We start from the raw sequence: 14,966 nt of genomic DNA, 5'->3' as shown, positions 1-14,966 counted from the left end.
CATTCTGGTGACAAGTGAAGGAATGACTCACTCAACAGTTGCTCTTAAAGGAGTAGTTCACCCCCCCGTTTCGAAACGGGTCCCCATCCGGAATCAATGGGGGTAAATTTATTGTTATCACATTTTTGTCTTAGGAATGTGACAAAAAACTAAAAATATTATTGAACTCTACTCTCCATGGCGTGACTAATCAATAGAAAAAAAGTCATTTTGGGGGTGAACTACTCCTTTAAGCTTAGAATAAAAACCCCTGACATGACACTAACCCAATGACATGACACTCTGCTAACCTTAAGGACAAAATAAAGATTGCATTTTTAGAATTCTATTACATCGTATGGGGACTGTTTGTTCAGGTCAGGACTGCTGAGGTCCGAGGTGAACCTGGACCAGTGCAGTGGATGGAGGAGCATCAACAGCACCAGTGCCGGACCCAACCCCACCGTGACCGACCCCATCAACCCTGACACCGACCATGCCCAGAAGGTACAGTACATACATTTACTCTAGAGATGGAGCCATATGGATCAAATCCAAAATACCCCCATATATCGTGACAGAAACCTCGTATCTCCAGGTTTCGAATGTGTACGTTTCTTCGTAAAGTAAAGCCCTGCTTGCTGCTTCACCATACAAGACTGTCACACAAAGCGAGGGGAAATAGCAGATCTACAAGCACACAACGCCTCGCGGTGCGAGGCGTTGTGTGCTTGTAGATCGGCTGTTTTCACTAGTTTAAATCATTTTTGAAATGATAAATACAAATCAAACGGTTTTGGACATACAAGGTTTCCACCCGACAACAACAATATAATATATTTATTTTAAGATAATATTGTTGATAATATTGATAATATTGTTTTGAAAACCGTTCGTTAGCTTTTCAAAGATTGTCTAAAGTAGCAGATCTGCAAGCTCACAACACGTAACATCGTTGATTTCTCAAATGTTTCATGTGTAGAAAACGATGAGTTCCTTGAAGATCCAGAAGGCGGAGGTTCACGCCCTCTACAGATGTGTGGCCACCAACAAAGTGGGCCAGGATTCACGCGTCATCCTCTTCCACGTGACACGTAAGCGCCGTGCCGTCTCTGTTCTCTCACTTCATTCGAGGGAAGCCTGGCTTATTGACTGTCAATGATATCACGATTGGCTCATTGTGCGTCCATCTTGCACCAGGTGGTCTGGAGTTGAGTGTGTCTCCGTCCAGGGAGCCAGTAGAGGAGGACCTGGTGGCTCTGAGGTGTAAGGCCGACAGGTAGGCGTGGAACCATATAGTATCTTAATTGAAAAACCTTTTTTAATTGGCAATGATTGCGACCGTCAGGTCGCAGTTACTTTTTTTTTTTTTTTTTTTTTTTTTTTTTCTTTATAATTTTTATCCCACAATTTTGTAACCCATTTTTTCACCCAGTGCTAATTGCCTATGTAATCCTGGGCTCTGCTCTCCCTCTGCCACGCCTGGGGAGACAACGAACTGACCTCATGCTTCCTTCTATTCATGAGGAGTCCAAGTTGCTTCTTTGCACCTGACAGTGGAGATTTTCCCTGGTTTGGACGTAGCGCGTGGAAGGAACACGTTATTCCAACCAGTTCCTTTCCCCTCCATCAGGCGCCCCGGCTGGCCAGGGGGAGGCATTATTGAGACCAGGATTACGTGCATGTTTTTGTGAGGGTATCAACCCTAGGAGACACGGGGAGAACATGCAAACTCCACACAGAAAGGCCCTATCGCCAACCCCACCTAGGGTGTGGGCACTGATGACGCGGAGGAGGAACACGCCACCAGCGCCCACAGCTTCCCCCTGCAGGAATCGAACCCAGGACCTTCTAGCTGTGAGGCGAAGCGCTAACCACTGCGCCACCGTGCCCCTAGGTCGCAGTTACTATCAAAACCTCGACCAGCTGTCCGTCTGTCAGTCAGTCCGTCAGTCAGTCTGTCACACGTCACACTTTTGCCCTGCTCATATCTCCGCAACCGTTGCCCCGATCCATGCCAAATTCTGCACACACACTCCTTTCTCACATGACCAATTCTCACATGACCCTCTTCTAGCGCCACCATGAGGCAGATTCTTGCAAAACACGTTTATGGACACAGCTCCTACAATTTTTGTCCTAAAATCACGCAAATCGGTACAAAGTATGTCTACACTCATGTCATCAACATGGATCTGTCCCATTTAGCGCCACCTTCTGGCCGATTTTTTAAAACACATTTTTGGACACTGCTCCTACAGATTTTGCCCTAAAATCACGCAAATTGGTACACAGTATGTACATCGGTGCACCGATTGATCAAACACATTTGATCAAACACATTTTTGGACACTGCTCCTACACATTCTGCCCTAAAATCACGCTGCGTATCTCCCGATTAGGGAGTCTTACTGGTCTACTACTGTATATCGATATGCAAAAGCTAAAATATACAATATTGTAATCGTTTTGCAATGCAAATAATCTATTGTGTGGAAACTAAGTATTTGTGCCTTGTATTTAGCAATTTTAAGAAGGAAAATGAAAAAGAGGCATCTAATTACTTTTTCATTCCATATAGCTACTCTTGGTCTATCGATAAATGTGTGTAATCTCTGTGTTCTATGTCAAGGTGAAGGTTTTTCCAGAAAGTTTAAAATATAATGTCCATGTATTTGCTAGAGGATCAGTGTTTACTTATTTATATCCAAAATAATTTCACTATTGACATGTTTCACACAGATTTAATCTCTTTGCTAAATAGTTACTATATCGATTTAAAATCATCGAATTGTATCGTATCACCATGAATGAACCAATATCGTCCATGTATCGTATCGTCAACCATGTATTGTGATGTGCATCGCATCGCTATTAAATCGTCACTGTCGGGCAGAAACATCGTATCTCCAAGTTTCAAATTTGTAAGTTTTTTCACAAAGCAAAGCACTGCTTCATCACACAAGGCCGTCGCACAAAGGTAGTGAAAACAGCAGATCTGGTGCGAGGCGTTGTGTACTTGTGGATCGGCTGTTTTCACTAGTTTAAATCGTTTTTAAAATGATAAATGCAAGATGAAGAGTTTTGGACATACAAGGTTTCCACTTGACAACGACAAAATGTCTCGTTACACCCCCTATACCGACAGGCTGATCTACGGGAACCTGGCCTGGTACCGGCTGAGCGCCGTCCCCGAGGCGGAGCAGCTTCCCCCGGTGCAGCCCTGCCGCGTGCTGCCCCTGCCCCTGCAGCCCATGACCCAGGCCGTGCTGTCGGGCCTGCAGGGCGCCAACGTCACCCTGGAGCTGCTCCTGCCCAACGTCTCCCGCCAGGAGGAGGGCTGGTACGCCTGCCAGGTGGAGAACGTCAAGACGGGCGAGAGGACATGCCTGCTGCGCCTCCTGACTCTCAGAGGTACCACCATCTTAACTCTTTTACTGCTTCGGACGTTCCCGTTCGCCCCAATTTTCAACCCAGATCGTTGCCAATACGGCTCGTTCTTTTTACCTTGTCTGATGACTGTAAGCTGATGAGGGGTCGTGCCGCCGTGTACAGTAAAATCATCTCCCGTAACGCTGCTCTCATAAATCCACCGCACTTTAGCAATAATGGAGTCCCAAATCACTTCCTGGCTGTTTTCTGTGGATGTGATCTAGAAAATGCATTTCTATGCTCTGAATGTATGGCAAGCGGAGCGGCCCAATTCACATTAATTCTTGCATAAGGCTGCCCTCTGCCGCCAGGCTAAAGTACACATATGAGTGCCTATTGTGAAATGAATTATTTTGGAAAGAATCAATAGATAATTTTCTATAACATCGCAAAGGTAAGCTGCTTTTTGCTGGCACCAGCCCCAATAAATAAATAATAATATCTGGCAGAACTGCTTTTCAGGCACACATAGACATCAAGGGGGGCTTGAGCCCCTGCCCCTTAATCCGTCTGTAAAAAGTGCCCTTTCCAGACCATGAATGCAGTTTTTACTATGGTGAAACAAATGCAAACGCTCTCTGCCATACCTGAAGGCAGCATTCAAGAGAATTGCCTTGTCCAAAATCTCCTGAACTTGAATGCGCATCTTATCGTCGTTGTCGTTTTGCATTTATCAATTTAAAAATGATTTAAACTAGTGAAAACAGCCGAGCTTGTAGATCGGCTGTTTTCACTACTTTTGTGCGACGGCCTTGTATGATGAAGCAGGGCTTTACTTTGCGAAAATGTGAAACTTTGAGATACGAGGTTTCTGCCCGACAGTGATGTTATGTTGAAAGAATTTCCCTCTCTGTGTAGAAATCCGTGCCGTTACGCCACATCTCCAGTATTGAGTTGATTATGCTTAGTTCAGCGTGGTATCAAGCACTGAAAATAGCCGACCTCGAAGCACTGCGCTGCAACGTGTTGTGAGCTTGGAGGTCTGTTATTTTTGATATTTTCACCAAAAGGTCCTTTTAGAAATTTCAGCCCCTGCCTCTCTAACATTCTCTGCACCTCCCTGGCCCTACTTCATACAAGAGTGTTGCACAAATGCACATGATTAAATAGTGATTTTCAATAATTGCACTTGGTTGGGCATTGTGTGGCACATCGTAATTAGCTGATCTACAAGCTCACAATGCATTGCACGGCACCACGATGCGTGACACTGGCACCCAGATACGTTTAAATCAGGACTTTTTTTTTTTTCACACCGCAGTAAAGAGACTGTCTGTTTGTTTGTCTGTCAACTACACACACCGTCCTCTAGGCCAGTGTTTCTCAACCTTTTCAGGCTGTGACCCCCAAAATAATCATATTTTAAATGGGGACCCCCCCCACCCTGACGAGCACTAAGAGAAGAGAGACATTACATTTTGTATAACACGGTCCTATTGTGAAAATAGACGATCTACATGCTCACAACGCCTCGCGTTGCGAGGCGTTGTGAGCATGTAGATCGACTATTTTCACAAATTCTGCTTCTAATACGCCTATTTGACAATGTGGACAGTGGTGTTACAGATGTTACAAAGGTATTAAAAGTCCTTTAATTGTCACTTTATAAATGTGCAGATACCCTCTATACACTTAAACTGCATGTTCTTTTTTTTTACTGTTGAGTTAGAAAACAGTGTTTCAAATTAATCAAATCATCTGGGGACCCCCCAAAAATAATTTGGTGACCCCCCTGGGGGTCCCGACCCACAGGTTGAGAACCACTGCTCTAGGCTGCCTCACTCATGTTGTTTTACTCAGTAACTGTGACTCTCAGAGCCGGGTTAACACTTTGTGGGGCTGGGGTCCTGCAGAAGGAGGGGTCCTGCGGTACAGTTTTGCTTCACCAACGAGGGCTGCCGACGCATTTCCCCGTTCTTCAGCAGCCATTGTTTCACTTTTGATGCTCTTTAGCTGGTAGTAGTCCTCGCCACCGTAAAGGTCTTTGCACACTGCTGCGTTTTTCGTTGCGAAATGCGTTTTTCAGGGCAAGGAGAGAGAGAGAGATAGAGAGAGCAAGGGACCGAGTGGTGCACGAAAAAACGTGACTGACATAACGTGAGGTAGATTTTTTATTTGCGCGCTCCGAAATTCACTCCGATATTCGCCCCGAAAAACGCAGCAGTGTGCAGGCCAGCTTAAGTCCTTGCATTAAAGCCAGCACTGGTGACTCTTCTTATAGTGGGAAGAAAATTGTATTGGTTTTGTGGGAAATAAAATAACAACTAATTGTCCTTGTGTTTTAGCTCTCGAGGCAGCGAGGATCCTGAATTTCACCGACCAAAGAGTCAACATCAGTGCCACGACTGTGCTGGTTTGTAACGTGTCCGGCACTCCCAGCCCCGCGGTGACCTGGACCAAAAACAACCGCACTGTGGTGCAGGGCTCAGGTGAGAACGCAGTAGCGCAGAGCAATTGCACGAACGCTGCTTTTCCAATGCATGGCACAACTAACTCAGTGTTGATTTTGTCGACTAAAACTATGACAAAAAATGTTTGTTGACTGCTTTTTTTTTACTGACGAAAACGAAATAAAAACGAAATAAAAAGTAAGCTGTGATGACTAAAACTAAGACTAAATATATTGACAATTTCGTCAACAAAATAAAAACTAGACTAAAATGTTAGGGAGGGACTATAGTGGAGAAGAGAGTCATTTCATGTTTGGTTGCTCTCAGGTGTTGCGTGCTGAAAATAGCCGATCTACAAGCTCACAACGCGTCGCGTGCAGATCTACTGAGCTTGTAGATCGGCTATTTTCAGCACGCAACCAAGTGTAAAATCAGCCATTACAATGCTATCAAGGCCTGCCAAAATACATTTTAGTTGACTAAATCAACTGTAGATTTAGTCGCCTAAAATCTTATGATAGTTAGTCGACTAAAACTCGACTAAAACTAAAACTTTTCAGGTGACTAAATTATGACTAAAACTAAATGGCATTTTATTCAAAAGACTCTGACTAAAACGAAATCCAAATTTGCTGTCAAAAACAACACTGGTACAACTCACATGTTTTTTTGTTGTTGCATGCAGCTGAAAAGCACAAAAAGAAAAGTCTGTTTTTGACGGCTGCTAACGCTTGTCACGGATTGCTTCCAGGTGTGATTCTGAGCGAACGGAACCAGACCCTGACCATCCAGCGAGTGAAGACGGAGGACGGCGGGCTGTACACGTGCACCGCCTGTAACAGCCGCGGCTGTGACACGTCACAGGCCAACTTAGTCACTGAAGGTCAGAACCCTGTTCTTAACACTTATGTTGCTATCAATTAAATCTCTTTGAAGGTCCAAGTTGCCATGGTCTCCATAGACTTCGATGTAATTCATAGTACACGGATCATGCACGCCCATGCCTAATCATGCACCACGTGTGTGCACGCTGTTCACAGCTTTCAAACTAAAAAATCCTCTTGGAAATCCGCTCAGGCATTCATGAGATAGCAGCCATTATGTTTTCTTCAAATGTAAACAAACATGGCTGCCATGTTTGAAAGATGGGGTTGGTATGGGGGTTAAACATGCAATTTCGCGATCACGATCATGCTTAATACATTTTTTGAGGTCCAAAAAATGTTTTTGAAAAAAAAAATAATTATAATAATAATTTTAATGGCCCAAACTCTGGAAACTCTGGGTTGGCACAGGGGGGGGGGGGGGGTACCAATACAAACTCGGGAAACTCGGGGGTTGGCACCAGACAGGTTAACATCCAGCCAAGAAATGCCGCTACCAGTGGCGTCAGTTCAGCAAAAGCTATGACTGACAACATGACTGGTGTCACACCAGTCATGTTGTCATACATGACTTAGCAACAGGCATGATACATTTATTTTGAGAAGTACATTTTATTTTTTTCCCTGTAGCCAAGGTATGGCAGCTGCCATACCTTGTATAGGTTTGTAACGATACATTTTAGCAACGATACGATACGCATGACGAGACATGGTTGACCACACGATACATGGACAATATTGGTTCATCATGGCGATACGATACGATTCGATTCAATGATTTAAAATCATATAATTCAATCTGTGTGAAACGTGTCAATAGTGCATGTTTTTAAGGGAAAAATCTGTTTTTATGGATATAAATAAGTAAACACTGTGATTCTCTAGCAAATACATGGACATTATATTTCAACACATATGGACAAGCCCGCACCTTGACATGAACACAGAGATTACACACATTTATCGATAGATCAAGAGTAGCTGGAATGGAATGGAATGGAAAAGTAATTAAACCCCTCTTTTTCATTTTCCTTCTTAAAATTGCTAAATACAAGGCACAAATACTTAATTTCCATACAATCAATTCTTTGCACTGCAAAGCGATTCGATAACGATTATCTCCATTGGCTGTTTTCACTACTTTTGTGCGACGGCCTTGTATGATGAAGCAGGGCTTTACTTTGCGAAAGAACATACAAATTCGAAACTTGGAGATACATAGGAGAGTATATATAGGAATATATATATATAGGAATCATCAACGATACCGATACGACACAAAGCCAAAGCGGTACAATCTGGATTTTTTGATTCAGTTAATATATCGTTACACCCCTAATACCTTGCCATACCCAAATGACGCCTCTGTGCTGCTACTTATGCAACAGAAAAAAGTTATGGAGGAGGCTGAATGATACGTTTCCTGTTTACCGGTTAGAAAGGAATACGCTGCCTTCTCGTAAGCGAAGCGGCGAGTGTGGGCCTTTCGCCAGCCGAGAGCGCTCCGTACTATCAACACAAAGCCAACGTATTTATAGCCAGCCTCAATGTTTCCGCTCACACACACACAAATAAAAAATAAAGTGTTTTTATTTTTTTAATATTAAAAGATGAAGCGCTAAAAAAACCTCTCCGCACTTCCGCGGGGCAGGAAGTCGGCCCCTTGTTTTAGCACACATCCTCCAGGGTGCGTTCTAAATAACAAAACAATGAGGGGGCTTCGGGACAAAAGGACCCGGGCCTGCCTGCACTGCAGCCCCCCGGCCCGGCCCCCTGCCCCAGTTCCAGCTAGTCAAACCCCCCCCCCCACCTTCACCCCCACCCCTCCCCTCGCCTGTTCTGTTCTGTACTGATCAGTGAAACGCGGCAACAAACAAACAAACACGCTAACTAGGAGCTGGGAGGCCTATCGGTACGTGCACCACCCGTCCCTGACCATCGTCCTGTCAGCTGCTTTCCAGGCGCCAGTATAGCGAGGAGAGGGGCTGTGATGATAGGGGATATGAGGACAAGTGAAAACATATCGTCGTTGTCGGGTGGAAACCTTGTATGTCCAAGACCTTTCGTTTTGTATTTATCGTTTTAAAAATGAACTAAACTAGTGAAAACAGCGGATCTACAAGCACACAACGCCTCGCACCGCGAGGCGGTGTGTGCTTGTAGATCGGCTGTTTTCACTTCTTTTGTGCGACGGCCTTGTATGATGAAGCAGGGCTTTACTTGGTGACCTTTCACCAAGTAAAGCCCTGCTTCATCATACAAGGCCGTACAAACTTGAAACTTGGAGATACGAGGTTTCTGTTCGACAGTGACGATATATAGGAATCAAGAATCAAGAGATCCACTTGTCCAGGTCCGATCCGAACCCATATGCCCATGTATGGAGATCCGATTGTCCAGAACCGCAACTGATAAACCCATTTGGCAGACGCTCTTCAGAGCGACTTGCAATAAACAAGGACAGCATACATCAGCATACATCAAAATAGAAATAGTCATCTAAAAACATAGGTAGACCACAAACTATTGTCCAGTCTAACAGTAGAACCCCCCCAAAAAAAATATATATAAATACAAATCAATCAAAAAATCCATAATCTGTACGTCAAAGCTATACCTTAGAATGCCAAGTCAACAATGACCTGGCATCAGTCGATATAAAAAAAAAAAATCTAAATTACATTATGCACTTTGCATAAATATCCTGCATGGTCATCGAGGGTGGGCAAGTGCTACGGTAAGTGCTAAGGGCTAAGGTGGAGTCTGAAGAGGCGAGTCTGAAGACGAAGGCGGAAATTGGAATATACATATATAGGCCTACTGAAGACATCTGGGATCTCCATATATGGGCTTAACTTATTAAGTGCCGATCCCACGAATACTCGTGAAATATTAAAAGGTATCCAGCATGACGATCACACGATGTCGCCCGAAATATACTGTATATACAGTAAAGCTGGCACTGGTGGCTACCTACCGTCCGGTGAAAAGCCCTGGCACTGGTGGAGTCGCGGTTCATCATCATCGCTCATCCACGTGCACACAATAGTGATCCCATAACATTGAAACCAACGGTCTCATCTTTACAGTCCATTTTCTCCAAAAAACACTTTTGATGCCAAGGATGGCATTGGATTCTCGCTAAAATAGCACAAGCATAAAGGCATCCATCTTAGATCACTGTTTACGTTTTGGACCAGAACTACTTCCGGGTGAATCTTCGGGTAGGACTTCGTTTAGTTAGCTCGATCTACTTCCGGCCTTCAAAATAAGAGACTGGCCGCGGACGGAGCAAGCGGCCGGCACGCTGGAAAATTAACCCTTTCATGTCTGAGGCACTAAATGAGTTAAAAGGGTCACGGCCCTACAGGTACAGAGCTCTCCTTAGCATAATTAGGGAATAGGGACACAGGCAGGCAGACGGGTATTGCATGGTGGAGCATGCATTCACAACTTGCATCGTTCCCAAGTTGTTCTAGAGCACAGTTGCCCAAACAGTGGGTCGGGACCCATTTGTGGGTCGCAGACCTATTTTTGTGAGTTCCCCACATTTCAAAAATATATGTTAATTCAAAAGATTTTAAAAAGTTTAAACAAAAAGCACAACTTTTAAAAAGCAATTCCAAAATGTTTCAAAAAGCATTTCATGAATAAAATCGAATAATTTCCATAAATACATTCAACTAGTGAAAATAGATCATCTACAAGCTCACAACGCGGCACGAAGCGACGCGCTTGTGAGCTTGTAGATCTGCTGTTTTCTCAAGTTTGGATTCCCGAGCAAACGTCAAATTTCTCTTTTGGGTCACGGGCTAAAAAGTTTGGGAACCACTGTTCTAGAGTTGTCTAGTAAGTAGAGTAACGTAATTCAGGATTATAATGAAAAATACGAAATATGTAAAAAAAAAAAAATGTTAAAATGGAGTATGCCATAAAGGCTACAGGGAGGCCAAGGGCCCAAGGTGGAGGGGCCCTAATTATTATACTTTAGCTATTGAAAAATAGCAGATATACAAGCACACAGCGCGGCACCGAGTGCCGCGCTGCGAGCTTGTAGATCTGCTATTTTGGAAAAGTCGTGAAAATGTGTGCAAATCTTTGAATGTATGTATTTTTTAAGCGAACATTTGTAACTAAAATTTTGCCTCTGGGGGATCCCCTGGAACTAAATATTTTGAGATGGGGGTCCGTGATCATTTTGGGGGTCCTTCACATGAAAAAGTTTGAGCACCACACTGACATAGAAACATAGGTTTTTCAAAAAACCTTAGAAGGATTTGAAATATTCAAAGACTTGCACACATTTTCACGACTTTTCTTAGCATATCTACAAGCTCGCAGCGCGGCGCTCAGTGCCGCGCTGTGTGCTTGTATATCTGCTATTTTTCAATAGTTAAAGCAAAAAATGTGAGTGAGTCCTTGTACCCAGGGCCCAGAATTTGGTGCGACTCCCCTGGAGGGTGTATTATTGTAGCTGCTAGGCAGGTCATAGGGTTCCAAAAGACAGTGGACAGACAGGACTGTCCGTGATGGTCGTGGAAGAAGTGCTTTACCAAGTCGACGTTGGCACCGGTCACTCCTGAGCCTTTGATATCATGAGATAAAACACCTGCTTCCAGACTCCATTCCAAAAGTTGCCGCCCCTCCAAACCCAAACGAACCCGGCAAACCCTTTTCCTGATGCTCCCGTGTTGAGCGCTGCCAAAACACATCACTACAAGGGCTTATTCCATGTTCCAAACAGACAAGACATGCTATGTTGCATCTAAAGAACACACCCCTTCCCTATCATACTGTGCAAGTCGTTTATGCCAGTTATGCCCAAACAGTGTGCCGAGAGACAAGTCCAGGTGTACCTTGGTGTTTCGTGACTAACACACATTAGTATTGCAACTATACAGAAAGTTATGCATTCTTTTTTTATATCAGTAGTCTGCTTTGTGTGCACTCATTTCCCAATACAGAGGCAGATAAAAAAATACTCTACCCCCCCCCCCAAAAAAAGAATTTAAAATACCAGAAAATTGCAGATCTACAAGCTAGATATTTCCGCTACCAGTAAGACTCCCTAACTGTCACGTCGCATACACAAACTTTAGAAGGCAATCGTAGCCAATCAGGAGGGAATATGGGAAATGGGACAGATCCATGTTCATGAGAGATACTGTGTACGGCTTTGCATGATTTTAGGCCAAAATCTGTAGGTGCAGTGTCCAAAAATGTCTTTTCGCGATGCGACGCGTTGTGAGCTTGTAGATCTGCTATTTCCACTATTTCGGACATTTTTCAACATTCACGATTATGACGATTATGACAAAATAATTGCGATAATGTCAAATAATCACGATTAGACGATTATGTAATAATTGTGACAGCCCTAATGCATATACCCAATTAGGGACACAGGCAGGCAGACGGGTATTGCATAACCGGGTGGAGCATGCATTCACAACTTGCATCATTCCCAAGTTGTTCTAGATCACAGTTGCCCAAACAGTGGGTCGGGACCCATTTGTGGGTCGCAGACCTATTTTTGTGAGTTTCCCACATTTCAAAAATATGTTATTTCAAAAGATTTTAAACAAAAAGCACACAACTTTTAAAAACAATTCCAAAATGTTTCAAAAGTATTTCATGAATAAAATCGGATAATTTCCATACATACATTCAACTAGTGAAAATAGACCATCTACAAGCTCACAACGCGGCACGAAGCGACGTGCTGTGAGCTTGTAGATCTGCTGTTTTCTCAAGTTTGGATTCCCGAGCAAACGTCAAATTTCTCTTTTGGGTCACGGGCTAAAAAGTGTGGGAACCCCTGTTCTAGAGTTGTCTAGTAAGTAGAGTGACGTAATTCAGGATTATAATGAAAAATAAAAAATATGTTTTTTTTTAATGTTAACACATTGCCTGCCCCACGTTTTTTATTAAACTCTTCCAAAACATGTCAGGGTTTTGGAGCATTTTGATTCATTTGTAATGAATATTTTGAAAATTTGTTTCTATGTCTATGAACAAATGGAGTATACCGATGGAAAGATTAAAATCTATACTTTATAAAAAAAAATAAACAAGAGTTTTATGTTCCATGATGATTTTTCAATGAATTTATTAGCGACTACTGCGCCTGCCCCAAATGGCCTAATTTGTTTAAAAAGGCTAGAAAAAAGGCTTTTTATGAAATAACATGAATACGTCTCTTATTGGGTTGATTTTGTTGTTTCAAGCCAATAATTGGCACTGTGGCACTGTGTACTCAGTCTCAACACACACGCACACACTCACACACATGCATGCGCATGCACGCGCACGCGCGAACGTCGCGAAGCACAAGGACCACCCTGAGCTCCTCCTATGACATTTCAGGCACACACACAAACACACGCACACACACACACACACACACCCCACATGCGCGCGCACATCCACATGCGCGAGCACGCACGCGCCCCTGTGGAACACCTGTGTTCAGTGGCGTCAGTTCAGAACAAGCTAAGGTATGGCAACATGACTGGTGTCTTGCACGCGTGCCCTCGCGCAGGCACGATGAAAAGTACATTTTTATGATTTCCCCTTGTAGCCAAGGTATGGCAGCTGCATACCCCTGCCATACCCAATTGACGCCCCTGCCTGTGTTATGTCACGTGATTTCTCAGCTAATGAAACACTGAGACATTTCAGCGAAAATGAAACTAATGACAGACACACACACACACACACACACACACACACACACACACACAGATCAGATGTGTAACTTTCGATGCAGAGGAACATTTGCTGGATCAACGCACGCGCAACTTTTTTATTTACCCCTTTTTGAGAGATCTTCAGCGGGGTGCATTCTTTCTTGTCCAGACAGAGGCTAGATGACCATTACACAACACAGGGACAACACCGGTGTTTCGCGTTGGATCATTGAGTTTACTAACTGTAAACTTAGCCACATGGATTATAGCTTTACGAGCCACTACAGCAGATGACTGCACTTTGGGAGGAGGTTACAGTGTATAAGGTAGGGTTTTCATCGTGTCGTATCGTGTTGTGTGTGCAGGGGTGTCGCACCAAAATCTGGGCCCTGGCTACAAGGATTCACTGCGGGACCCCCATGATTGTTCTTCATAGGGGGGATTTAAAAAATAGCAGATGTACAAGCTCGCAGAGTGCCGCGCTGTGAGCTTGTAGATCTGCTATTTTTCAATAGCTAAAGTATAAAATAATTATGTCCCCTCCACCTTGGGCCCTAGTGTAGGGTTTCCACTCGCACTCCCCTCTTGTGACACCCCTGTGTGTGTGCGCGTCTGGTTGAGTTTTCTACACATTCACTCCTCCTCTCCCACTATAAATACAGAGTGTCTTCACCTAAATACACTCAAATCTAAACGAATTCTACTGTCATCTCTAGGCTATCAATCAACTATCTAAACTCTAACTCTAACTATAAATATCCTATATTCAAATCTCAACCGAGCCTCCCAACCGATCTTTTTTTTTTCTTTTTTCTCCTCAGCTGGCTAGCTGGCTAGCCTGGCTTGTCGCGTTTCAAAAAGCTGCAGACTTTTCTCCCTCTCTCTCTGTTGTATTTGGATTGCCTGATAACATGTATTTCAATGCAGTTTTTTGACCTTTTTTCTTCATTCACGTGAATGACCTGGTTCCCTTTGATGTTGCCCTACTGTATTAAGTCACAGGCAGCACGAGAGCACCATCAATTGTAAAACAATGAAAAGACTATAGAACGTTGATGTACGTGTAAGGCGGTAAATAGCTGGGCAAAATAGAACGTTTATAAACGGGCTGGGCGGCAGATGTGTTAAAATGGAGTATGCCACAAAGGCTATAGGGAGAGAGGGTGTCCAAGGTCCCAAGGTGGAGGGGCCCTAATTTTTTTATACTTTAGCTATTGACAAATTGCAGATATACAAGCTCACATCGCGGCACTGAGTGCTGCGCTGCGAGCTTGTAGATCTGCTATTTTTGAAAAGTCGTGAAAATGTGTGCAAATCTTTGAACGTATGTATTTTTTTAAGCAAACATTTGTAACTCAAATTCTGCCTCTGGGGGGTCCCCTGGAACTAAATATTTTGAGATGGGGGTCCGTGGCCAAATACATATCATTTTGGGGGTCCTTCACATGAAAAAGTTTGAGCACCACACTGACATAGAAACATAGGTTTTTCAAAAAACCTTAGAAGGATTTGAAATATTCAAAGACTAAAAATTCAAAAACGTGCATACATTTTCACGACTTTTCTTAGCATATCTACAAGCTCGCAGCGCG

General features: G+C 43.6%; 1 protein-coding gene across 2 annotated transcripts in view; it reads left to right on the top strand.

Annotated features, from left to right (window-relative positions):
- The window catches only part of kdr (kinase insert domain receptor (a type III receptor tyrosine kinase)), a 69,687-nt gene that overhangs the window by 30,713 nt on the left and 24,008 nt on the right, over window positions 1-14,966 (top strand). For both annotated transcript variants that reach the window (XM_080735725.1, XM_080735724.1), the window contains exons 11-16: window positions 357-486; window positions 962-1,073; window positions 1,180-1,258; window positions 3,128-3,393; window positions 5,697-5,840; window positions 6,553-6,684. In XM_080735725.1, coding sequence (XP_080591851.1) covers window positions 357-486; window positions 962-1,073; window positions 1,180-1,258; window positions 3,128-3,393; window positions 5,697-5,840; window positions 6,553-6,684 — 863 coding nt within the window. The remainder of the gene's footprint in view (window positions 1-356; window positions 487-961; window positions 1,074-1,179; window positions 1,259-3,127; window positions 3,394-5,696; window positions 5,841-6,552; window positions 6,685-14,966) is intronic.

The sequence above is a fragment of the Nannobrachium achirus genome (genome assembly GCF_963921795.1).
Source record: "Nannobrachium achirus genome assembly, chromosome: 1".
NCBI lineage: Eukaryota > Metazoa > Chordata > Actinopteri > Myctophiformes > Myctophidae > Nannobrachium > Nannobrachium achirus.
This window is presented reverse-complemented; position numbering and strand designations above follow the sequence as displayed.